Source organism: Bemisia tabaci, chromosome 8 (genome assembly GCF_918797505.1).
Source record: "Bemisia tabaci chromosome 8, PGI_BMITA_v3".
NCBI lineage: Eukaryota > Metazoa > Arthropoda > Insecta > Hemiptera > Aleyrodidae > Bemisia > Bemisia tabaci.
In genome coordinates, this window is record NC_092800.1 from 8,739,700 (window position 1) to 8,764,526 (window position 24,827).

The 24,827-nt window shown below is 39.9% G+C and overlaps 1 protein-coding gene across 2 annotated transcripts in view; it reads right to left on the minus strand.

Annotated features, from left to right (window-relative positions):
• Positions 1 to 3,303: 3,303 nt before the first annotated feature.
• hh (hedgehog signaling protein) overlaps positions 3,304 to 24,827 on the minus strand; it is a 99,900-nt gene continuing 78,376 nt past the window's right edge. For both annotated transcript variants that reach the window (XM_019060388.2, XM_019060389.2), the window contains exon 3: positions 3,304 to 8,693. In XM_019060388.2, coding sequence (XP_018915933.1) covers positions 7,969 to 8,693 — 725 coding nt within the window. In that variant the 3' untranslated portion in view covers positions 3,304 to 7,968. The remainder of the gene's footprint in view (positions 8,694 to 24,827) is intronic.

Below are 24,827 nucleotides of genomic sequence, written 5' to 3' on the forward strand. Positions count from 1 at the left end.
ATCTTTGTTGAAATTAGCTCTAGTTGTCAGTAACTTACATTTATGAACCCTTAAAAAGTGCGCTGGGTCTGAGAGATTTCATCACAGTCATTGTGGACGTACTGTTCGTGGTTCAGGTTTACTGTCTGTAGCGCTGTGTTCAGACAATCCAAGTTTCAGATGTAGGAGCTTTCAGGTTAGTCTGAACTGTTAGCAGTAAGTTTTTGTATCCCATAATGGGTCAGTTGCTGAATCACTAAATTGCATTTTGATGGTTTCTCTCATTCTTTCCAGTCTATAGACCAGAAAAAAATGAGAGGAATCGTCCAAACCTCCAGTATTAATGGAGATATTGCCTATTGGAAAACACTGTGTATGCCATCACCACCGCGTGAGTACTTGTCAAGGTTTCTTTCATCTTTGATTAATCAATTAGTGATACACACATTTGCACTGGTTTGATGAAACCAAAGTGGAAGAAGTCATAGTATATGTCTCCGTGGCGGATGATGTCACTCGCTGTGTTATCCGAAGGTCATCATCTCTGTGAATGGTGGATAAGAAAACTTGGTGTTTTTACATATTTTATCATTTTTTACTGATCTCTAATTTAAAGTGATCAAAACTTGATCACGGCAACTGGCAAATTATCGGTCTCAGATCTGGCGTGTTTTTTTGTGAATGATCTGGAATCATCTCTGAACTTTTTGATATTGTAATTAATTTCTAAACGTAGTTGTTGAAAAGTTTCCCTCTTTTATTAGAAAAGTCTGACTGTGATCATGGGAAGTAAAAAAAGTACTCGAAATTTGTATTATTTTTTCTACTTTGAATTTTGTTTTCTTAGAATTATCGCAAAGTGGCTTTATCAGGAGGATTTTCCCTGGTAGCAATTTCGAAGATAGGCTTACTTTGCGTCACTTTTGTATCATTTATAATGTAAATTCAACTGTACCTTTTTTTAAATGTAGAGTTATGTGTAATTTTTTTAAACTTTGTGTCAATGATTTTCCGTACTAATATTCATCGAACTGAAAAATACATTTTTCAAAATTTTAAAAGTTAATAACATTAATATTTTTAAAACAAACTTTAAACTCTCAGTCGCACACAATTATCTCAGATCACTCATTAGACAGGTCTTCAGATATGCCTGCCTTTGCAATCCAAAGTGGAATTATTATTATTTTGTTAGTACAGTCAGCTCTCCTGCAAAAATGAAAGCCAGCCTTTAGCAAATTCATACAGGGTGATCCAAAATTCCTGCAGTATCAGCGTCAGGCAACACCACTGTAGCTTTAGAACGAATTGAGACAGAGACTTGAAATTTTGTGAGGGCTCCCAGGTCAAAAAAATAAGAGACTTTATGGACCTCCCATTCTTGAACTTCAGAAGATCCCTCCAAAAAGGGGCGAGAACCCGAAGGGTTATAGGAGTGGGGCGGGACTTCTGGATCACCCTGTATGAACCAAAGCATTCATCAGATCAGTGACCCTCACACTATTTTCTCAAGAGAGTGTGGGCTACAATGTCTTGCGAAATAAAACTGCTGTATGAGAATTTAAATCCAGCTAAATTTTCCATGCCTGAATTTTTATTTTTGATAGAAGTTTCGAATATTTTTCCTAAAAATTTCCACAAGTCCTAGATGTAATTGCAAGTAACATTCTCGAACAAACTTGTCCAGCTGTTTGAATTTTCACACTCTGTTTTGTCCTAGCCTGTCAATGTGCAGATTGTATGAAACTAAAATCATGAACAAGTTTCACCACTCCTGAGTTTGCCTTCAGATTGGTAACTTTCTTTCCCTCCTCTTGGTATTATTTTGTATGCTTGTACCATGAGCTGGTGCTCATTATTTGTGGCATGTGCTTGTGCATTCTTTTGTTAGATGAGAATATTTTTTGAAGGAACGGTAAGCGAAAAATAGTCTTTGAAAGTCATATACATAATGCAAGCAAGCATACTGTAGTATAATGTAATTCCAAATTAATTTAGAATTTCTCCTCACGTAAATTATTTTGTAAATTCATCCATTCTTATTTTTTACTCTAAGTTATAAAAATCTGTCTCCTTATGTGCAAAATACAACTCAGATTTTTCACTAATTTAGCATAGTGCTATTGTCATGATATCAACACCTAATCAACTCTCTTCACCTTAGCCAAGAACTTCAATCTAGGATTTTTCGTCATATTATTATTCTTTTTTTCCCTTTTTTTTATTTATTTATTTTTTTCTTTATATTTTCTTTATTTCTCAGGTCATTTTCTCCTGTTGGTAAAGAAGGCTTCAGGCTCGCATTAGAGAGAAAAAAACTCTAAGAAGTGGCCTTAACTGTATATAACAACAAGGTGGAGAAATGGTACTAGGTCCACACCATTTCGCGGGGAAATCAAAACCAAGAAGTTCCAAAAATTATAATTATAGTCAAAAATATTTTTGTTAAACTCTAATGAGTACCGTACAAAACTGATTAAGAGTCGAAAAAATTTATTTTTGACTCTAATTATAATTTTTGGAACTTCTTGGCTTTGATTTCCCTACGAAATGGTATGAACCCAGCACTATTTCTCTACCTTGTCTTGCATTAGTCGATCATTTGATTCTTCTTCTCTCAGCTCCAGGAGTTAAAATCTCTAGCACCGGAAAATCTCTAGTACCGGTTGTCATGATCTCATTCTTTATTTCTCCTGACTTTTTTAATGTTGAGTAAGAGTATAAGTGGTACAATTGAATGTCAATAAGCAATCCATAGCTGCTTTTTCAAAACAGGTTGCGACTTTAATTGTTTCAGGCAAACAGTTATTTTCTTCAAATTACTTTCTTCAATCAACGTAAATCTTGTTTGCAGAAAGACGTCCAACTGTGTCCCAGCCTTTTATTAATGAACATTATTTTTTTAAAGCAGATTGAAGTGGCAGCAATTTACATTTCATAGGAAATTTCATTGCTTCATTATTAGGCTTAGAAAATATCTCTGGTATAAGTTCAGACCTTAACTCTCTAATTTTTACATCATAATTTCATTGTCAAAAGGAAAATAAATCAACAGTAGGTACGTGGAAGCTTCTTTCAGGGGTTTTTTTTTTCCTGTTCAATTAATATGTCTTAAAATTTTCAGCCTACAATACAGGTTTGGTACTCTTCAAAAAAATGAAGCACAGACATTGTACTTTTGAGAGTCCTTAAACCTTTATAGGATAATCTTGGTCGAGGTAAGTTTATCTGAACTTCTACCAGTGATATTCATTCAATTTCTGTTCTTCTCAAAATAGGAGAGAGAGTGTACGTGTTTTGGGGGAAAAGAAGCTTACTCATCAATTTGTTTCAATTTTCTATTTAAACAAGTTCTATTACATCACCGTAGTTACTTATTCATAAATGACACTAGTACAACATTTGATTTAAAATAAGGATTTCATGCAAACAAGGTAGATAAAATTTGAAAATTCAAAGAGATAATAATGCAGCAATTCAAATTTGGAATGTGAGAGTCGAATTATGAAGTTTGATTCTACAAAATGCGCTGACTGAAGAAATGCCAGATCTTAGCACACAATTGGGTGTTCCTCTTTTCGGTTTTTTTCTCTTTTTCCAATGTTTATCATATTTAAATAAGTAAAAAAAAAGGAAATTTCTCGAAAACAAGAGAAAATATTTCCAATTTATGTGAGCACAAAGACATCACAATTATCTAAGCCGTGACACACAAACACATGAGTTAAGGCAATTACTTTTGCCGGTAGTAACTGGTGAGCAAAGAATTAACGATAGGCTAAGTTTTTGTATCAATTTTCAAAGCAAGTTCAAGAATGGTTCAGCTCTTAATTAAAACTAATAATTAAGTCAATAATGTGTTTAAGTTTTTTAATTTTTCCAGGATTTGAACAATCATACAAAAAGAGAGAAAAATAATTAAACTTAATAATAAAAAAAAACTTGATTGATTTCATTCTCAAAAATGATATCCGGAGGTACTGACTTCAACTCGCTTTTGTTTGTGCATGCAAAACTTGGCTTTATCTTTGAGGTGCACCAAAAGCGCACCTAAAAAGGTTAAATTATCTATAATTTCATTTGTGCAGGCATTTTCCCCTCGCTTAGGTCTGACATTTCTATATACTCATAATTTAAAAAGAAATTCCAGCATGAAAAGGATAGATAAAAAACGAAATTAGTACAGTTAGGGGTTGAAATCTTGGCAGTTCACCAGGGTTGTCACTTTGCAAGAGAAAATTCGTCTTATTTTCATTAACTCAAAAAATAAATCTTGATTATGGCAACCTTGAGTTTCAGAGCGTTCTTACTTAAAAATTGACCTACTTATCAAGTTATTAGTGAACAGTTACAGACAAAAGGTTCAACCTCAAAATAGTAATCGTATCTCCTCAGCATACAGAATAACACAGTGAATGAGGGAAGGTTGTATTTTCAGCTAATTAATTCTTTTAATGATTGCATTCTTAAACATTTTTCAGATTTTGCATACCTCTAAGGGTCAAATGTATTTATTGTAAGCCTCAAAAGCTGGTGCAACTTTGAACAGTAATGATTTATTTTATTAGGTCCAAACAATGACTATGTACCCTAATTTATGAAAGAAAATTTTCAAGACAGTAATATTGGTTCATGACCAGCTCAGTGTGATGGAGTAAAAATTGGTAGTCATCTTAAATTATCGACAGACACCTGTTTTAATATAGATATTGCTAAAAAGTCATAAAATCCAAAATTTAAAAAAAAAAATACAATTAAAGTGCTAAACTTTCCATTTAAGTTGAACAGAATAGAATGATTTAGATGTGTTGAAGTTGAATGTAGTACCTGGTCGGAAATGTATTACACAAAATAATATTATTTTTAAAATTTGATCACAATCACTCTATTCAGAAATATTTGAAGCAATTCTCTTTAAATTACACATTTTGGGCTTTGAAAACTATGTATGCTCAATAGACTTAACCATGCTGCAATGTTGCATGTATAATAATGCACTCAGAGAATTTTCGGTAGCAATTTTTTCCGAAAACCATGTTTGCTGTTGAACTAGGACTCAAGGATTTTTAATTACTTGCTTTAATTAGAACACAATTACCCTCTCTACTAGTAAACTGGATTCATATACTTCAACCTCTGGGAATCACTGTGCAGGTCAGTTTAATTTTTGAGGTGTCACGGAATTCCATGCTGCAAAAGGCAGACTTACCCAAGTAGCACAGTGCAACGAATTTTCCAGTATCATTTTGCAATTGAACTATAATGTTTTACCATAAAATTCCAATATTTTTACACTTTTTGGTCAATAAATACTGCTTTTAAACAAGCAATTAATGAGGTTTGACGTGTCAGAAAGGTAGGCAAATTGCAAACTTCATTGCAATAAATTTTAATAATAGGTGTCCTCTCGGTTAGTAGACAGGTAACGTGCACAACACTCCAATGCAGTGTCAATCATTTTACCAAATCTGAGCTACTTAGGAAGTTGACCTCAAACTCTATTCAAAGAGTTTTTACCTTGGTTAAAAATTTTGTTGAGAATTAAAATAAGATTTGAGGACAAAGAAATCATTTTTATTTAAAATGATGTTGGCCTCTCTTTACAGAAGAATTTAAAAATTTTAAAATGTAGTCCAAAAAAAATATATATATATATATATTTATATGTATAATCAATAAAATATAACAATGAGGAGAGGTTTTTATACCTCTACCAAGAGGTGCTCAGAGCATTTTTACATTATTTACAATGTTGACCTCTTCTTCTATCATACAAGTATCTCACATTTAATTTTTAATTCATAAAATTAATACAAATAAATTAAAAAATCATTCAGCTGAATAAATTAGCTTATATCGTCTCCCTCAGGCCGAAGCATCACCAACTCTTGAAGGCTGTGCTGCTGGAAATTTCAATATTATTTTAATTTTTTCTAAAAAAAAACAAAAAACTTTTGCATGTAGATTTATGCAAATTTCAGGGATTACTTTTGATGACCGAAGAAATATGAGGTAAAATTTTCGAATTACTTACTGTTCATTGATTTTCCAGTAAAAAATAGACAAGTTTGAGAAGTTTGGACACACCACACATAGTGCCAAAGCACAAATGGACGTATTTCTGTCAAACGGAACTATGTGCAATATGACATGAGCCCTGTTATGTATATATTCTTATGGGTCTCAGGGCTCATGTCTTAATGCACATAGTTCTGTTTGATAGAAATACGTCCAAATGACGCTTGTAATACTTAGGCCAGAAGGTGACAATATGTCGAGGAACTTAAATTGGAACTGGCACATATCCACAATATTCAAAGGCAGTTTAACTTGCAATCATGATTTGGTTGAAACATTAGTATTTTTCCATATAAAGAAGAAGGAAAGTAAAATCTGGGTTTAGATCTCCATTAAATTGTGCCGTAAGAATGATAGCTACTTTCACATCATTATTTTTTTTATAATTTTTTTTGGTCGCTGATCTCGAATTAGTTTTCGAGATTTAATGTGAGTATTTCGAAGTGCAATACAAAGATTTAGTTATTTACTGAGGAGTTAAACATTCACCCTATTCATTTATCAAATTCATACAACTTTTCTCTGAACTTTAAGGAACTGATTAAAACGAAGGCACGTTTCTGAATTTTCGTTCTTTGAATTCTACCGACTGGCTTGACAATTTCATGGGCGCAAGGTAATTATTTCAATTTACAAATACCTCCTAAGTACTAAGGAAAAAAAGAGAGGAAAATAAATAAAATAAAGCAGGAAGTGTATTAAATACTTACAGATTTTACTCATTAGGCGGCCATGCCTTAATACTTTCTCATTAAAACTGATTATTTTTGTTTTCAGTCTTCACTTCAACTCATGGAATTTTGTCTGGCGTCAAAAAGCTGTCGCTAAACATGTAAATTTTAGCATAAAAATAATCCTTTGGTCCTTCTTGGGATTCTAATGAAGAAATTTGCTGCATATGTAAGTTCTGTAATATCCGATACTCTCTCTCCCGTCTTTATCAAAAAGAAAAAAACAGGGAGCATACCAGTGACAAGTGAACGAACTTATGGGTATATTTAGCATTTAAAACTAATAGTATTTATTGATAGTAATTTAAAATCATTAATTTACAATTTCAAAATAATAACACAATGTTCTGTACAGCTCCTAAAATCATTCATAATGATACGGAATCAGAATTACAACAGTTTTCTGGGTTAATTTTTTTGAGTTTTGTTACACTTAATTTGGTTTTTTTTTACACATCAACGAATTTTTTCCAGTTCGGAAAGTAAGTATTGCTTTAGATAAGTATTACGTAAGTGTAGGAATTTGTGCGTCTTGCTAGTAGGATTTAAGGCATTCTTGAATGCAACTAAGTCCTCAGGTTAGAAATCAAAGGATAAGCCCTTCTTCATCTTTTCCGAGGCAGAATTAAATTAACAGATTAAAAATTTTTGGTTTTCAGTCAAGAACTAAAACTAAGAAAGAAAAAAATATATTGAAAAAATTTTTGAAAAAAATAAAATCATGGGGGAAGGAGGGGAGAACTGTTGAAGAGTAACTCTGTCTATTCATGAGATATCCAAATTCGTCATAAATTTTCAACAAAAAATTTTAACCTCGCTTGGAGGCAGTCTTTGCGTTACTTTTTAAGGACACCCGAACTTTAACTCGTCATCCTCTCCTTCCCCTGCGGTCTGATTGTTGAAATTCATAGAGAAAGCGATCGACAAAGAAGACATAAGGAGTATGGAGCGATCCTATAGGTTGAAATTGGTTGTTCTTATAGACTAAGAGAAACAATTATAGACTAACTAAAGGGACTCTCGTGGGTTGCCGTTAGTTAATCTATTACCTACCTTCATTGTTCATTGCAACCACCCTCTTCCACCAATAGAGTCTCTCCATCATAAGGATGACTGTAAGTCATCTTCGTCCATAGCTTTGTTCACCAATTTCAACAATCAGCCCCCAGTTTGGAAGACATCAGTGCTCATACATCATAGACGGTGGAACGACGTAATAAGCTATAGAATAAAGGAATTTGGCATACCAGTGAATACCCTCTTGGCTGGGCGTCGAGTGCGTTCGCGACACAGTCGATTGCGGGCTCGACGCGACTAATCCGGAAACGGTTTCGTAAAACCGGTTGAAACTACGGTTGATATTGTACACGAATCTGTAAGGTAGGAAAGCTAAATGGGCCAAGTTCTGATCGTCGATGACCGCGTAACAAGAGGCCACGATATCGTTCACTACTACGTTCCCCATTTCCGTTAGCGGAGCGTACATTCCGGTCTCCGAACTATAAGTTACCGAGTCGACGCTGTCCAAGTGTATTTTATTATCCCTAGTTATGATCAGCTTATCGTTAACGTCGATATTCTTGGCGAAAGTCGGCACCGCATTGTACGCGAACGGAGAGGTGAAGTTGGACAGATCCGTACGGGTCTTCTCCCACCTCATTATCAAGTGCGATGGGGTTAATTTAAGTTTCTGCCCTGAGGATGTTTTGATGTGGACGTAAGTGTGTTCCTTCTCCGGCTGCCGGTCCAGGAACAGCATCAGCGGACTGTACTCCAGTGATCCTGTCTCTGGGTTCATCGCCAGGAGCTCCTCTCCTATCTGAACCTGGGACAGAGCTTTCGGCCCGTCTCGAGTTCTCACTATCGTGTCGCCGGTGAAACAGCCAGCGCCGCTCGTATTGTTTTCTGCAACAGAGGAAAAAGCAAACGGATCCGTCATTAATTTGTGGGAAGAAGCATACTGTATTCAGCACACTGAAAAAAAAATATCGGTGTATTTACTAAGAAAAGGGTAAAATTACCAGGAATTCAGGGTTCTATTTGATCCCAGTTTTTTCTTGGTAAAATTACCATTTATGGAATTGGTAATTTTACCGAAAAAATCTCGGTAAAATTGTTGAACTTTCTTGGTGATTTTACTGGACCTTGGTAAAAATGCCAATATTTTTTATCGACTGTGGTAAAATTACCGGGATAAAATGGCAAAGTTACCGGGAATTGATTACCGACAAAAGTGGTATTCTTACCTGAGAAAAACAGTAAAAATGCCGGTTTTTAGGTAAGCTTACCAGTCTGTCTTGGTAAAATTACCAATAATTGGTAAAAAAAGTGAGATGGTAAAGGTACCAACGGACCGTGGTAAAAACGCCGAGAATTATTTTTCAGTGCAGGGTGTCGCGAAACGTACGAAAGAAATGAGATGGATGACACAGGAGAGCAGTGGATATCACGGCGCGGTTCGCCTTCAATTGAGTGTTTAGGCAAGAACACATAGTACACGTTAAAATAGGCGCATCCTTTAACCTTGAAGGCGCCAGCCTCGGCCGAACATTCACCGGTTCAGCATCCGAGGTTCCAGCCTCATAATTTATCACGGCGGAGTGGATAACACAGCGCGGTTCGCCTTCAATTGAGTGTTCAAGCAAGAACATATCGTACACGTTAAAATTGTCGCATCCTTTAACCTTGAGGGCGCCAGCTTCGGCCGAACATTCACCGGCACATCATCCGAGGTTCCAGCTTCATAATTCATCACGGTGGAGTGGATAGTAAGTCATATCTCTGTTGATGTGTCAAACAGAGCATTCGTGTTATCAGTTATTAGTAATTGATTAGTAAAACGAGCGTGTTTCCCTCTTGGATATTCCCGCCTTTTCCTCCCTCTAGGCGGGTCACCTCTCGCTGCCATCCGAGGCAACAACCGCGCAACTCAAATGAAAACCGTTAGCAGATACGCTGTTTTTGTCAGTGGCTCAGTCGTTTGTTTCGCAGGAATTTTGGAATTTTCCGTCAGTTTGACCGATTATTTGATCAAAATTGATGCTTTTTTTTTTCTCATCAAATTTGACGATCCACGGAACTAAATCCGGGCGTATTCCGGACTCCCGGAACTGTGGAAAAAAAATCGGAATCCCTCTCGGAACTTTCTAAATCGGAATCAATGCAAGAGACCCCGGAATACCCGTCAAAATGAAGTATATGAAATAAATTATTATCTAAAATTTAAATATGAATCAGTGAGAACGAAAACACATCAACTCGGTGACTCGAAAATGCTCAACTTCCATTGAAAACAGTTGATTTACATAAAGGTCGTTGAAGTTAACGCATCTGTTCCAACTTGGATCTTTAAATTGTCCATAAGTACTTGTCTTTCGGCAGCAAAAATCTTTTCCTCAGAGTAACTTCTTCGCCTACTGTGCAGTTTTGTGTGTGTCTCGATTATTTTCATTTTTCCGAGATGGTGTGTTTCCGTTCTCAATGATTCATATATTAACACTGGTTATACAGTACTTGGGAAGATCAAGCGAGGAATAGCTGACGATCAAGACCTGCCGGAGTTGGTTCTTTTACGGGTCTTTCTTTTCGGGAGCGTGGCTTTTGAGAAGCACAAACAAGAGAGAGGCTCCTATGTGGCCGGTGGTCCGATCCGAGAGCCCGAAACCGAAGAGCAAACAGCGATCGATTATCTATATTTCCCTATAAGAAGCTATGGCAAAGAATCGATTACTAAGCGAACACCCTGTTAATCGATCATTTTACATGGGTTTCGATGGCAGATCGATCGATGTATCGCAAAGACACCTCGCAAAGCTACCGCGGAGCACGAAAAGGCGAGCGCTTGGTTTTAAAGTTTGGGTACATGGAGCAGAGACAGGCCGGGAGTCTCGGTGTCAAATATTTATTGATAATAACAACAACAACCGACGAGGTGCGGGGTGCCCAGCCCGAAACGGCTTTCTCATTGCGCCTCGTCGCACAGCGGACCCCGTCAATAAGAGAGGTCGGACATGAAATTCTCGACGAAAACTGCGAATTTGGAAGTTTATTTTGTCACATTTTAAATTTTAAAGAGCGTCTCTGAAAGGGTATTTCACGAGGAAACCAATGAAACCACTTTCAGAACCGCTAAGTTTCGTATAAACAGAGTTATAAGCGTTTAAAGTTTCGAAATTTTGTCCGACTCCTCCTATTGACCCGAGCCACTGTGCGTCGTCGTCGGCGACTTTAACGAAAGGTAAAGAAAACAGAGGCTTATTTGCTTTTCCCACATAACTTGGGGAACAAACAGGACCCGGCCCACCTTTTCAGAAACAAATTTAACTATTTAGCTCCCTCTAAAGGATTCTATTAACAATCAATTTGGTAGTCAAGTGGCCTGGACTGGCCCTTCAGCGAGAATCTCGTAACCGCCGTTGAAGCTCTGTTCTGCCGCGCCGAGGGAAAACGCCGCTCAAGCGTTCGAATGTTGCCAAATTTCTTCGCGGATGATATTTATTTTTGGAGGAGGTTATGAATATTTTTCACTGAACTTTTCAGGCTTTTTAGATCGAACGTCGAAGAAAATCATCTGAAAATCTGAAGAGAATCGCCAAAAAAAGTGAAGTTGATTTAACATTCTGGATGTAAAATGAGTGTGCGAGAGCTCATAAAATGCTGAATTAGCTGCCACAGCGCAGTTAGTTTTACATCTGGGCATTGCTAAAGTACTGCTGTGGCGGGTAATTCAGCACTTTATAAGTGCTCGCACACTTTTTTACATCTAAAATGTGAAATCAACCTCACTTTTTTTCGGGGTTTCTCTTACTCTACAGATAAAATCCCTCTTGCAGGTATTCTAAAACAGTTACAATTCTTAAGCTCTGTCTAAGTTTTAGATGTTCCATGACACGTAGATACAATATGGCTAGCCGAGCGCTGAAAAGCTTTTTTTATTAATTTATTGACTTTTTTTCATATTTATCGTCTAATAACTCAAAAATCATTGGATGCCTCACCTTTCACGACCACAATCTTGACGAAACGCAAATCGAAACTCAATATGGACCACTAGACAAGGTACGAATTTAAGGATTCTGATACATATTTGTTAACCAAAATTTCACGTAAAACACGATGCGCACAACAAAAATTACCGAAAATAACTCCTTACAATGATATTAAATGATTCCTGATGCGTGAATTCAAACCACCCGCTCATTAAAACTCAATGCTCTACGTGATTCACATCGCGGGCTGAACATTATCATGACAGTCTTTGCGATATAAAAATCTGGCAACCTCAATTTTGACGCTTGCGGGCTCAGCTATAGCAAATTGCTTATAATTTGAACAACACATGGTAGGTTATGAACAGTGATCGATTGAGAGGCTAGCTGAAACTGTTGTGGTGCGCGATTTGACTCACGTAGAGCTTTGAGTTTCTTGTGAGCGGGCAGTTCAAAATCCGCGTAACCAATGTGAAATAAAAAGGTTAATATCTTCATCAGGAGCTGGTTTCAGTAATTTTCGTTGCGCGAATCGTGTTCTACGTGAAATTCTGGTTAAGAGACATGTATCAGATTGCTTGAATTCGTACCTTGTCTAGTGGTCCATTGACGGATCCATCCTCTTCCCAGAGCACGGTCTCTGATCTCGTTGGGTCGCAGAGTTGTGTGTGTCAGTGGCGTGGCGTGCTTTGCGATCGATCGATATTTCCCCATTTGAAGTTGTGGTAGAGAATCGATTATCATGGTGTTCGCTGCGAACATACCCTGCTTATCGGTACTTTTTCATAGGTTTAAATGGTCGATCAATCGATATATCGCAAAGCACGCCACGCCACTGGTGTGTATGCGCATGCGCTTCAGGCTCGAAACATCAACACTCAGGGCACCCAGAGCTGACCCCACGCCCAGGGTTATCAGTTAGTCTCAGGTTTTCACGATTTATACCGTGCTAAGGAACGACACCTTATCAGCATTTGAGTGATGCCAAATTTCCGCTGATAAGTACTGATTTTCGGGAGAAAATATGATTATTTCTCCTTTTTTCAGGATTACCAGATTGAATTTCGGATGAACTCCTCGGAAAATTTGAAGAGAACGATTCCTAAGTTTTCGGAAAAACTCGTGATTTTGCAGAATAAATCAGGCAACGCTGCGTCCCCACGAGACGATCCTTCGTTTGCTCGCATTCAAAACCTGTTCCCCGGGCATACCGCCGCCGTGTTGACGCAGCATCGGTTAATTAGTGATTTTAATCAATTATCGTAAATTCTAATTAGCTCGGGCGAAATTAGATTGTTGTGACGTACGGTGGCGCGCTCGCTCGGCGGGTTTTTAAAACGATGCGCGATGCGCTATGCGCTCAACACTCAACGCCCGATGAGTGCCGAGCGGTAGACTGAAATAATGGAGATGTTGCATGTGTGAGGGATTTGCGATTTGACCATTGATTCTTATGTAAAAGTTCGCGAGAAACACGATGGTGCCACTGGTTTTCTCTGAAATCATCTCCCAAGCTCAAAAAAAGCTCTCAAGTTGAGGCCAAAATGGAGAGGATATCCCACCCTACCGTGAGAGTCCACCTCTACATCAAAACTAACTCTCCATGCAAAGATAGGGAGCAAATACATTGACAGGACTGCCACTTTATTTGGGGACTCCAAAACTGAAAACACGGCAACCCTGCTAATGTATTTGCTCCTTATCTTTGCATGGAGAGTTTGTTTTGATGTAGAGGTGGACTCTCAGGGTAGGGTGAGATATCCCCTCCATTTTGGCCTCACTTTGAGAGCTTTTTTTGAGCTTGGGAGACAATTTCATAGAAAACAAGTGGCACCATCGTGTTTCTCGCGAACTTTTACATAAGAATTAATGGTCAAATCGCAAATCCCTCACACATGCAACATCTCCATTGCCCAACAGCGCTTTTACGCAATGGTCACTCGCGAGGGGTCCAATTCTGCCGTGTCAATGAAAAGAGCCTTCAGACGTTCCCAGATTCTCTTTCCTAAAAACCGAATTGACCGGAAAAATTTTGAATTTTTATTTTCGAATTTTTCAGATGCTGTTGTTCGCAGCTTGATCTAACATATCCGAAAATTTCACGGAAAAATATGCACACCTTTCCTCGAAAATACATGATTTATCGGGAGAAATCTGGCAACTCTCGAATGTTCATGCGGCGTTTTCCCTCAGCACGGCAGAATTGGTTATGAAAAGTTGGTCTCCTCTTCAGAATTTCGTGTTGCAATTAGCAACACGATTTGCGCAACAAAAATTACTGAAATTCGCCCTTCGAACTCCGCTATTCTGCAGTCGCGCTGAGGAAAAACGCCCTATGAACGTTCAGGTGTCCCCAAATTTCTTCGGATGGAGTCAAAACGAGTGGCAAAATGAGGAATAGACATTTCGAAAATCTAACGTGGACCTCGAACTATCCTGCTTTCCTCGGTTTGTTTTTTTTTATTTGCTTTTTATCACGTGGGAAGAAGGGTATTTTATTAATTCTCGTTAGGAAGCAGGAGACAAGGAAGATCCTAAAGAGACCGAAAGAGAAGATTTATAAAGCGCGTCAAGTTTTAGTCGAGCGGACAAGCGTCAAGACAGTCGTGTTGCTGGCGCACAGTGACGTCAAAAATGTTTATCTTACAAACGGAATTGGAAAAGATGAGATGGAAACCAGGATCAGTAGGTATTAATGCTGCTATGTGAGCGCTTTTAAGTTCTTCAGTGATTTCATTGTCTTTCTCTGTGAAATAAGATTCCAATGGACAAAAATACTCCGCTTTAATATTTGCAACGATAGAATTTTCTCGTCTAAATGTTATATTTCCAAAGTAAAAGAAGTTTCAATAATTTCTTGAAAATTTTGCCGATTCATCTTCATTCGAAAAAAAAAAATACTTTATGAAAATTCCAAAAAATAACGTACATCCACTTTTCTTTAAAAAGTATTCGGCAGGAAAAGTTATTACCATGGCTGCCGTAGCCAACTGGACTGGACGAAAAGGAGCTGTCACGTTATGAAATGGTTTACTTTTCTACGGCCGCGTTTAAGTCTCCGGGCTTTCCTATCTGTTTTTCAACTAATGAAGAGATTGACGTATGCAACTCCGAGGGCGAATGATTGAAATTGTTAGACACAGGTAAAATAGAGCGATTCTGTTGGTGGAAGCGGGTGGTTGCAACCAACTAATGTACGACAACCCATCATTTTCTTCCCTAGTCTACAACAACCATCCGTTTCAACCGATAGAATTTCTTGAATTTCCTCTTGTCTGATTTTTCTATCGACTTCTCTATCAATTTCAACAATCAGCCCGCTGTCTGCCATTCCGATTAATCGGACGATGCTGTCATGAGAGGCGGGTGGAACGCAAGACCAAATTAGAATTTGCGAGCGTCTATCGGATTCTGATCTAATCTTCGAATGGGTAACTTTTACCGCACGGAGGCTGTTTTTGGCCTACCTTGAAAATTGAAGGCGAAACAGCCGACGAGGCTAATGGAGATGTTGCATGTGTGAGGAATTTGCGATTTGACTGCTGTCTCTAATGTAAAAGTTCGCGAGAAACACGATGGTGTCACTGGTTTTCTCTGAAATCAACTCCCAAGCGCGTAAAAAGCTCTCAAAGTGAGGCCAAAATGGAGGGGATATCCCGCCCTACCCTGAGAGTCCACCTCTACACCAAAACAAACTCTCCATGCAAAGATAGGAAGCAAATACATTAGCAGGGTTGTCGTGTTTTCAGTTTTGGAGTCCCCAAATAAAGTGGCAGTCCTGTCAATGTATTTGCTCTCTATCTTTGCATGGAGAGTTTGTTTTGATGTAGGATGATGATTCTCAGGATACCGTGGGATATCCCCTCCATTTTGGCCTCAACTTGAGAGCTCTTTTTGAGCTTGGGAGATGATTTCAGAGAAAACCAGTGGCACCATCGTGTTTCTCGCGAACTTTTACATAGGAATCAATGGTCAAATCGCAAATCTCTCACACATCGTCACCTTCCAGGCAAAGTATCACAAGCGTCATGCGACGTTTAAAAATTTCCGCCGCCATTTTATTTTTTTACTGAGAAATTGTTGGTTGAATCTGTTTGAAAATTTCACTAAATTTTATCGGCAGCACAAAGAAAATTCGGTGTAATTTTCGGACAGCTCCGTTGAACAATTTCTCTGTAAAAAAATATAATGGCGGCGGAAATTTTTAAACGTCGCATGGCGCTTGTGATACTTTGCCTGGAAGGTGACGACATGCAACATCTCTATTCTTCAAAGTTGGGGATCGAGGTCGAAACGAGGGAGCTTTGGGGCCACTGTGTGGTGGCGCGGTCGGCGGCGGACGAGCGAGGAATCCCAGCGTGGTGGCATGCTTGTAAGGTGCACGCTTGATCGATATCAATGCAATGAATTATGTGTCGGGGAGCCTTAAACACTCCTAATGACTCACCGACTCAAACACTTCTCCGCTCCTTTGTCTCCCTTTTTATCCAACTCGCCTCGGCCTCCGGCTCCGGCTCCGTGATCTATTGTTTTCCTATACGTTGTCACAATCCCTGCTTCTCACCCGCCCCGAGCCGAGCTTCAATCGATATTCCCTCGTTTTCTCTGAAAACCACTACTTGTCCTATTAATCAGCCAGCGTCCAATTTAGCTCCTTTTTTTGTTTTTCTTTTTTTTTATCAATTCCACTTTATTGACCGCGCATTTCGACCGCGCTGCACTACCGTCGACAAATTTGAGCTCTCGACCTCGTCCCTCCCAGTGGCGTGGCGTGAATTGCGATATATCGATTGTTACGCCGTTTAAACCTATGAAAAAGGATCGATAAACAGGGTGTTTACAGCGAACATCTTAATAATCGATTCTTTGCCATAGGTTTAAATGGCGTGACAATCGATGTATCGCAATTCACGCCACACCACTGGTCCCTCCGCGCGGGGTTTTGTTCTGTCTTGTCACAACCTCGGGGGGCTCCGTGGGTGTTCTCGCGCGCTCGAGTGGCGTGGCGTGAATTGCGATACATCGATTGTTATGCCATTCAAACCTATGGTGAAGAATCGATCATTGAGGTGTTCGCTGCGTTTATCGATCCTTTTCCATAGGTTTAAATGGAATAAAAATCGATGTATCGCAATTCACGCCACGCCACTGCTCGAGTGTCCTCGACCTTCTCAACCTTTTTCTTTTCTAGCGCCAATTCGCTCCCTTTGATCCTGCATCCTTGCGCCTTCTCGAGTGTGCCCGGCATCAACTGTCACTTCTCACGAGGCCCCCCCGCCCGCCCCTCAAGCTACTTCGCTACCCCCAAGTGTCACCTTCGGGTCAACTTGCGGTTCAAATCTCTTCTCTCCAGTTTAGCAAACTATCCACAGGGTTGCCACGGTCACGAAATACCGGGAAACCCGGGAAATGTCAGGGAATTTTTAAAAGTCAAGGAAAACCTGGAGATGTCGGAAAAATGACGGAAATGTCAGGGAAAAATGATTAGCCCATCTTTATCAGCCTTTTATAATGCATTTGACGTTTAGGACAACAAATTTGACCTGAAAACTGTTTCAAGTTTTGTCTTTTTGGCCTTTTGGAATATCCTCAATTGTCAGGGATTTTTACTCAAATGTGTCACAAAAATCAATGGAATGTCGGGAAATTTAATTTTCTAAATTTTGTGGCAACCCTGCATTCAGTTGGCAGCGTATGCACTCGTACTCCCTTCTTATCCCAGCTAAGCTTATGCAAGTTAATCATCAATGAGGTGTTATATCGATGTCATTCTGAATCGACGTCACATCATCATACATCAAAGAAGGGGCTACCCTTTCGACCATTTCGCAGCCCAACCCGTTATATCGCTTCTCATACGTAAGATCGTATCTCCACTTCCAGGCGAACCTCTGGAGGCAGGGAATAATATGGGCAGATCGAAGAAACGTAACTTCATTTCAATGTTCCCAAATTCCCTCTCGCAAATTGTATATTACTAATAGAATCTTGGTCGTTTCCAACTGAAAACTTCGCTGATGTTTCCTCTGGTCTTGTGCACGAATCAAAACAATTTTGGACGTAAAATTACACAGGTACATTCTTGTAAAAAATTGAATTGTTTTAATAAATGCAACCTTGGAATGTGTTCGACGTCATGACCAAACAACTTGTTTGGTATGGTCATGTCAATAGGATGACGGAAGAGAGGCTGCCAAAAAGATGCTTGATTGGGTTCCTCCTGGGAGAGACGTAGGGGACGCCCAGTGAGAGGTTGGCGACAGGGGGTGTTAAATGAGATAAGAGATTGTCAACTCCTGATGACCTGTGGGAAGACCGAGCTTTGTGGCGATTAGGCGTCGCACAGCGCCAAAGAGCGCTATAAAAGCGACTCATATATATATAACCTTGGAATGGCGTTAAGTTCATTCGTCCTTTAAACGACGATTCGTTACATCTCTAAATGCAGTTATGCCTTTATGCCAGAGGAGCGACGATATGAATTATACCCGAGAGGAATCCATCTTAATAGCCAGAGAGCAGTGTTTGAAAACCAGATGGTTCGTTGAATATGGTGGTTGCGATGCGTTTCCATGCACATTTGCTGGATACCTACATCATAGCAAACGGTTAGACAGAGGCAGCGGACGAGATTCTAAGGCACGTCCAGGGCGAAAGAGAGAGAGAGAGAGAGAAAGCATTCCGCAACGCTCAACGCTCGCACGGGCTTGTAAAAATTCAATTCCTCATTTTCACATGTTCGACAACGAATTCCTCCGTCATACACGCACCGAGAATGTATCTGGACAGATTCCCAGCTCCTGCCCTCGCTCGCTCGCTCGCTTTTTTTTCTTTATAATAAATTCCTTTTTTAATTAAAAAGCAATTTATTATATTGATCAAACACAATACGAGAGGCCTTTGCCGACTCAACCCGTTTCGAGATAAAGATCAGGCTCGTCTCGATATGGCCGGCCGCGGAGGAATCCTTGGTCCAGCTTCGTGCGAGTCAGGAAACTTCCAGAATGATCGATTTCCGATTTTCCCCCATTTGAATCTGTGGTAAAGAATCGATATATAAGGCGTTCGTTGCGAACGCCCTGTCTATCGATTTTTTCCATAGGTGTGAATAGGAGATTAATCGATACATCGAAAAATAAGCTTCGCGCGAGTCAGGAAACTTCCAGAATGATCGATTTCCTATTTTTCCCCCATTTGAATCTGTGGTAAAGAATCGATATATAAGGTGTTCGTTGCGAACGCCCTGTCTATCGATTTTTTCCATAGGTGTGAATAGGAGATTAATCGATACATCGAAAAATAAGCTTCGCGCGAGTCAGGAAACTTCCAGAATGATCGATTTCCTATTTTTCCCCCATTTGAATCTGTGGTAAAGAATCGATATATAAGGTGTTCGTTGCGAACGCCCTGTCTATCGATTTTTTCCATAGGTGTGAATAGGAGATTAATCGATACATCGAAAAATAAGCTTCGCGCGAGTCAGGAAACTTCCAGAGTGATCGATTTCCTATTTTTCCCCCATTTGAATCTGTGGTAAAGAATCGATATATAAGGTGTTCGTTGCGAACGCCCTGTCGATTTTTTCCATAGGTGTGAATAGGAGATCAATCGACAAATCGAAAAACACGCCACGCCACCAGAAAGGTCGGGTTTCGAGGCGGGAGCAGGGAGTGAATAGAAAAACGGGGAAGAAAACTGAAATGATTATGGCAGTGATGATCATGATGGTAATGATGATAATGGTAATCTGAATGAATGAGATCGTTAAACGTACTTTGTGACCGCCGTTGACGTGCGCTGCCGCGCTAAGGAAAAACGCCGTATGAACATTCGGGAGTTGCCAAATTTCTTTCGATAACATGTTTATTTTTGAGGAAGATTATGAATATTTTTCCTTGAAATTTTTCGACACCTTATGTTAAATTACAAACAAAATTATCTGAGAAATTAGCGGAAAAATATTGAAAAAATTTCCTGAAAATCAGTGATTTGCCAGAGGAAATTTGGCAACGCCTGAACGTTCATACGGCGTTTTTCCTTAGCACGGCAGTGCTGGAGGCGGTGCCGGCCCCTTTGAATTCGACGTGACACAGTGTAAGGTTAAGGCAAATTCATGATGCGTTTGAGCATCCACCAAAGGGCAATCGTTAAACCTACTAAGTTATCCAAACTTGAACGGAAGTAAGGAAACGAAGCATTTACGGGGTAATAATCTGTCTCTGCAATCATTTTGCAATTTGTATGTTATTCTCTTACAGGAATTTTCTTCCAAGTTTTTGAAATTGAAAGGAAGGGGTTTCTGCAATAAATAATGAAAAAAAAAAAATTCAGTAGACAACTTCCTGGTGCATTTGAAAAGTTTAAGTGCCGAAAGATTTGCCGTTTCCATGCATAGCTGCACAAGGCCAACTCTCTCGTTTTCACACAGGGTAGTGTTATTACGTATCAACATGATATCATTAACTATATCAATTTGGTATTATTATAAATCAAAGTGCGAAATCATTCAAGTGCAAATTCGCTTTTATTTTGTGCCAATATTACCTAATTACGATGAGACAAATTCAGTAAATTGCCAATATGATACCAATATGTTACCAAGGATGAAACAAGTAAAATTTCTGAAAATCTGCAAGTGGCAGGTGTGTTAACTCGTCAAATTGCAATAGTAAAAATACTAAAGTTTTCATCGATACAAAACGTCAATCGCACCGCCTCGATTCTCTAGCGCCTTCAATCACGGCGATACTTCCCGCATTGCCAGGAAGTTAGTTTAGTTGCCTATCCGAATCAAGCGCAACTAAGTTCCAATTTTGAGTGCATATTTGGATGAATATGATTCGAAATTTCCGAAAAAACGACCATTGAGCAACGACCACGCAACCTCACTTTCGGCTGCCATTTTCGACGTCCGAAGTGCGCTTTATAGTATCGGACGTGTTCGGAGCCGTGTGTGTGGAACCGGCACAAAAGCAGGACGCAAGATTTCTGACGTCACAGTAATAGGATCCATTCTTGCCCCCTTTCCCACCCCTCACCCCTCGTCACGCCTTGGCGGTTCAATGTCACTGAGCCGCCTCAACGTCCGAGTCCCAACACAACTGCAGACGATTTCGAAAACCGCTCCGGAGTCAAAGGAGTCCAGGGCCCCACCCTGCCGGACTGCAGGGCGTTCGATTCAATGGGATTACCCTTTGATATACTCGAAAACATAGAAGTTAAGTACCTTTTAAGTAGGTAGCGTAAAACATGCAAATTCTGCTCAGCGTTGCCGATTCGCTGGAAAATCCGCCGCGGGAAAATTTGATCCGTCTGTGCGAAGACGACTCGTCTTTGCAGCAGTGGCGTGGAGTGCATTGCGATGTATCGATTGTTCTACCATTTAAACCTATGGTAAAGAATCGATTATTAAGGTGTTCGCTGCGAACACCCTGTTTATCGATCCTTTTCCATAGGTTTAAATGGCATAACAATCGATATATCGCAAAGCACGCCACGCCACTGCTTTGCAGAGCCGAGGATGCTTGCATTTCGATTTGAGCTGTTCTTGCATGTGTCGAGAATTCGCGCTGTAAGCACTGATTCCCAACGTATAATGCCTAAAGTGCCGAGCGCTTCGGGGGTCGGACCCCGCAGCGGTCGCAGAGGGTGAGACCCTCTGTATAAGTTAAATTTCGTTCATTAAACACTTCAGCATTTAGTAGGCAAACTCGGGCGCTAGAAAACAGTAATACCACCATGAACTACACATATGTTTCATGGAAAATAATATCATGTCAGCGTAAGTTCAGATCTGCAAGCAAGGTAAAACTACCGGACAAAATTTGCAGTCGTGAGGGGAAACCGGGATGGCGGAAGAGATGTGGTTTACTTTTCTAACGTTTCGTTAAAGTCTCTACGTCATTGATATGCACATCATTTGGACGCAGATGGCGGAAGAGATGTGGTTTACTTTTCTAACCTTTCGTTAAAGTCTCTACGTCATTGATATATGCTTATCATTTGGACGCATTCATGCTAAGAGGAACTATGTCGCACGCAAACCCTATGCACATTCTTCAATTGGACGTATTTCTGTCAAACGGAACTATGTGCATTATGACGTGAGCCCTGTTATGCATGTATTCTTATGGGTCCCAGGGCTCATGCCGTAATGCACATAGTCCTGTTTGACAGAAATACGTCCAATTTAGCATAGATACGTTTATTTCACGACTTTACGATTTACAAACCGTTACGATTTTTCGCACTCATTAGACAAGGGCACAATGTTTTTTTCCCCCTGACCACTACATGGGACACCACAATCACTGCATGGCACTGCAATGTAGACGAAAGTCTTTTCGATCTACCTCTGCGGGCCGGTTATTGAAAATTTAAAGCAGCCCGACAAGACATCGAAATGCGATCTATTGCTTAGTGGAGATATGACTATGTCTCTTTCCATGCCGACACAGTATCAATAATCGGGCCGAAAGAGATTTTTTTCTGTAAAAAAATGGAAACTCGAGTCGAGTGGTTTCAGAACTGACCAATCCAATGAATGGAAACCTGACGAGCTGGCAAGAGCGTCTTTTACGGTCCAGGGTCCAACACGGAGGGCGGGGAGGGAAGGGCAGTGGGTGAGAGGCAAGCTCTTACAGATACGGAGGCAGATCTGCCGTAAGTGCGCAGAGCCGCAAGTGCATTTTCCGTACGGGCCACGGCAAGCACACACTCTTATGTGTCTGGAGGCTCATGCCAGACTGCACTTACGGTTTTTTCCCGCAACACGGCAGCGATACCGATGCAAGAGGCAACGAAACGGTGTGAATTATTTAAATGTTGCGCCGTGTTGTCACCTGCGCGGTGGTTCCGAGGCCGGGAAAGCGCGGAGGCGGGGGTTCGCGGCGCCGGGCGGCAGCGGTGTCGCTGGTCCGGACGGAAGGCACGATTATAAAAGGTTAATAAAATGTAGTTAATTGGAAACAGGACTGTATATCAAACAGTGTCGCTAGTTGCAACGCATGTCGGAATGTGAACAAGGGTCTGTTCGTGGGGGGGCCCGCGGGGTGCGGACCCCGGTATCTGGCTTGCGGTCGCGCCGCACAGTGGATCGAGTTAATATCACTGCGGGCAGGGAGTATGGAGCGATCCTATTGGTTGACATGGTTGGTTCTCATAGACTAAGGAAGAAAATGATGGACTAACTGTCGGGTCTTTAATGGGTTGCCGTTAGTTAGTCTATTACCTACTTCCTATGTCTATTACCACCACCTGCTTCCACCAATAGGGTCCCTTCAAATCCCTTTTGTCGTGTTTGTCTATAGCTTTGTCTATAAGTTTCAATAATCGGCCCGCTGGACTGAAAAAAACCAATGTAACCACTTTTAAAACCTTCAAATTTTGTATAAACGGAGTTATAAGTTGACTGTGTTGAGTGGAGTCGCTAGCAGTAGGACGCGGAGACTGTCACGCTGCGGCGCACGGTAGAACGAGATAATGGCAGAGGTCGGACAAGAAATTTTCGGGTAAAATTTCAAATTTCGATGTTACTTTCATCACAAATTTAATTTCAATAGGTGATTCTGAAAGAAAATTTCACTAGGAAACCAATGTAACCACTTCTAAAACCTCAAAATTTTGTATAAACGGAGTTATAAGCGTGTAAAGTCTCCAAATTTTGTCCGACCTCTCCTACAATGGAAAAAAAGTAGCTTGGATCCAGAGTCCGGACTCTTAAAAACATCGACAAGAAAAAATACTCTTGATTCAATCGGATTTTCGCTTGAATCAAGAACAATGCATCTTAATTTGAGCGGATTTCCTTTTGATATAAGCTAAAATCTGATCGAATCAATAGTATTTTTTCTTGTCAATGTTTTCAAGAGTCTGGGCTCTAGATACAGTGTGTCTTTTCCAGTGACTGGAAAAAAAGTCGCTTGGATCTGGAGTCTAGACTGTTGAAAACAATGACAAGAAAAAATACCCTTGATTCGATCGGATTTTTGCTTGAATCCAAAGGAAATCCGCTCAAATTAAGAGGCATGGTTCTTGATTTAAGCGAAAATCCGATTGAATCAAAAGTATTTTTTCTCGTCAATGTTTTTAAGAGTCCGGACTCTAGATCCAAGCTACTTTTTTCCATTGTAGGAGAGGTCGGACAAAATTTGGAGACTTTACACGCTTATAACTCCGTTTATACAAAATTTTGAGGTTTTAGAAGTGGTTACATTGGTTTCCTAGTGAAATTTTCTTTCAGAATCACCTCTTGAAATTAAATTTGTGATGAAAGTAACATCGAAATTTGAAATTTTACCCGAAAATTTCTTGTCCGACCTCTGCCATTATCTCGTTCTACCGTGCGCCGCAGCGTGACAGACTCCGTGTCCTACTGCTAGCGACTCCACTCAACACAGTCAACACACCCCTGTTTTTGAGACTGACCTCGGGTTTGCTTTTCACCGAGCTTCGACTCGAGAGCCTCGATGATTCGAGGAGAAATGACTCGCTCATTTGTTGGTTTTACACGCATTCAAAACGCCTTCAATTCCGCCGCGTATGCAATTTGCGCTCCAGAGTGTTAAAATAATTGCATCTCATACCGAGACCCGCTTATATTCCGGCAGACTGTATTGTGTCAATCTATCAGATATTACGAGAAAAACGTGCAATGATGTGATGTCAGTCGCATCGCTCAATCGACGGATTGCACTTTTTAAGTTCGCAATAAACGAATAAAAACGAAACATGTTCAGGAACCTAAAATTGTTAACTTTAAGTTTACTCGAAATTTTTACCTCTCGTACATTTTACTTGGATGTATACCCAAAAAGGGTTTCCTGAAAATAACGTTTTAGTTTTCTTAAGAGTTGTCCTTTGGACCTTTGCGTATTCTCTAAACGTTTTTTCACCAGTCGATGCTTCTGCAAGACGTGCGTAAAAAATGAGAATTACTGCATTTTTCCGGTTTTAATTTAATCAAATTTTAACTGTGAAAATGAATCTCGAATCCAACCCCATTTCGAACGGAAAAATATTCCGCCGATATCATTAAATTTTACTAAACCCA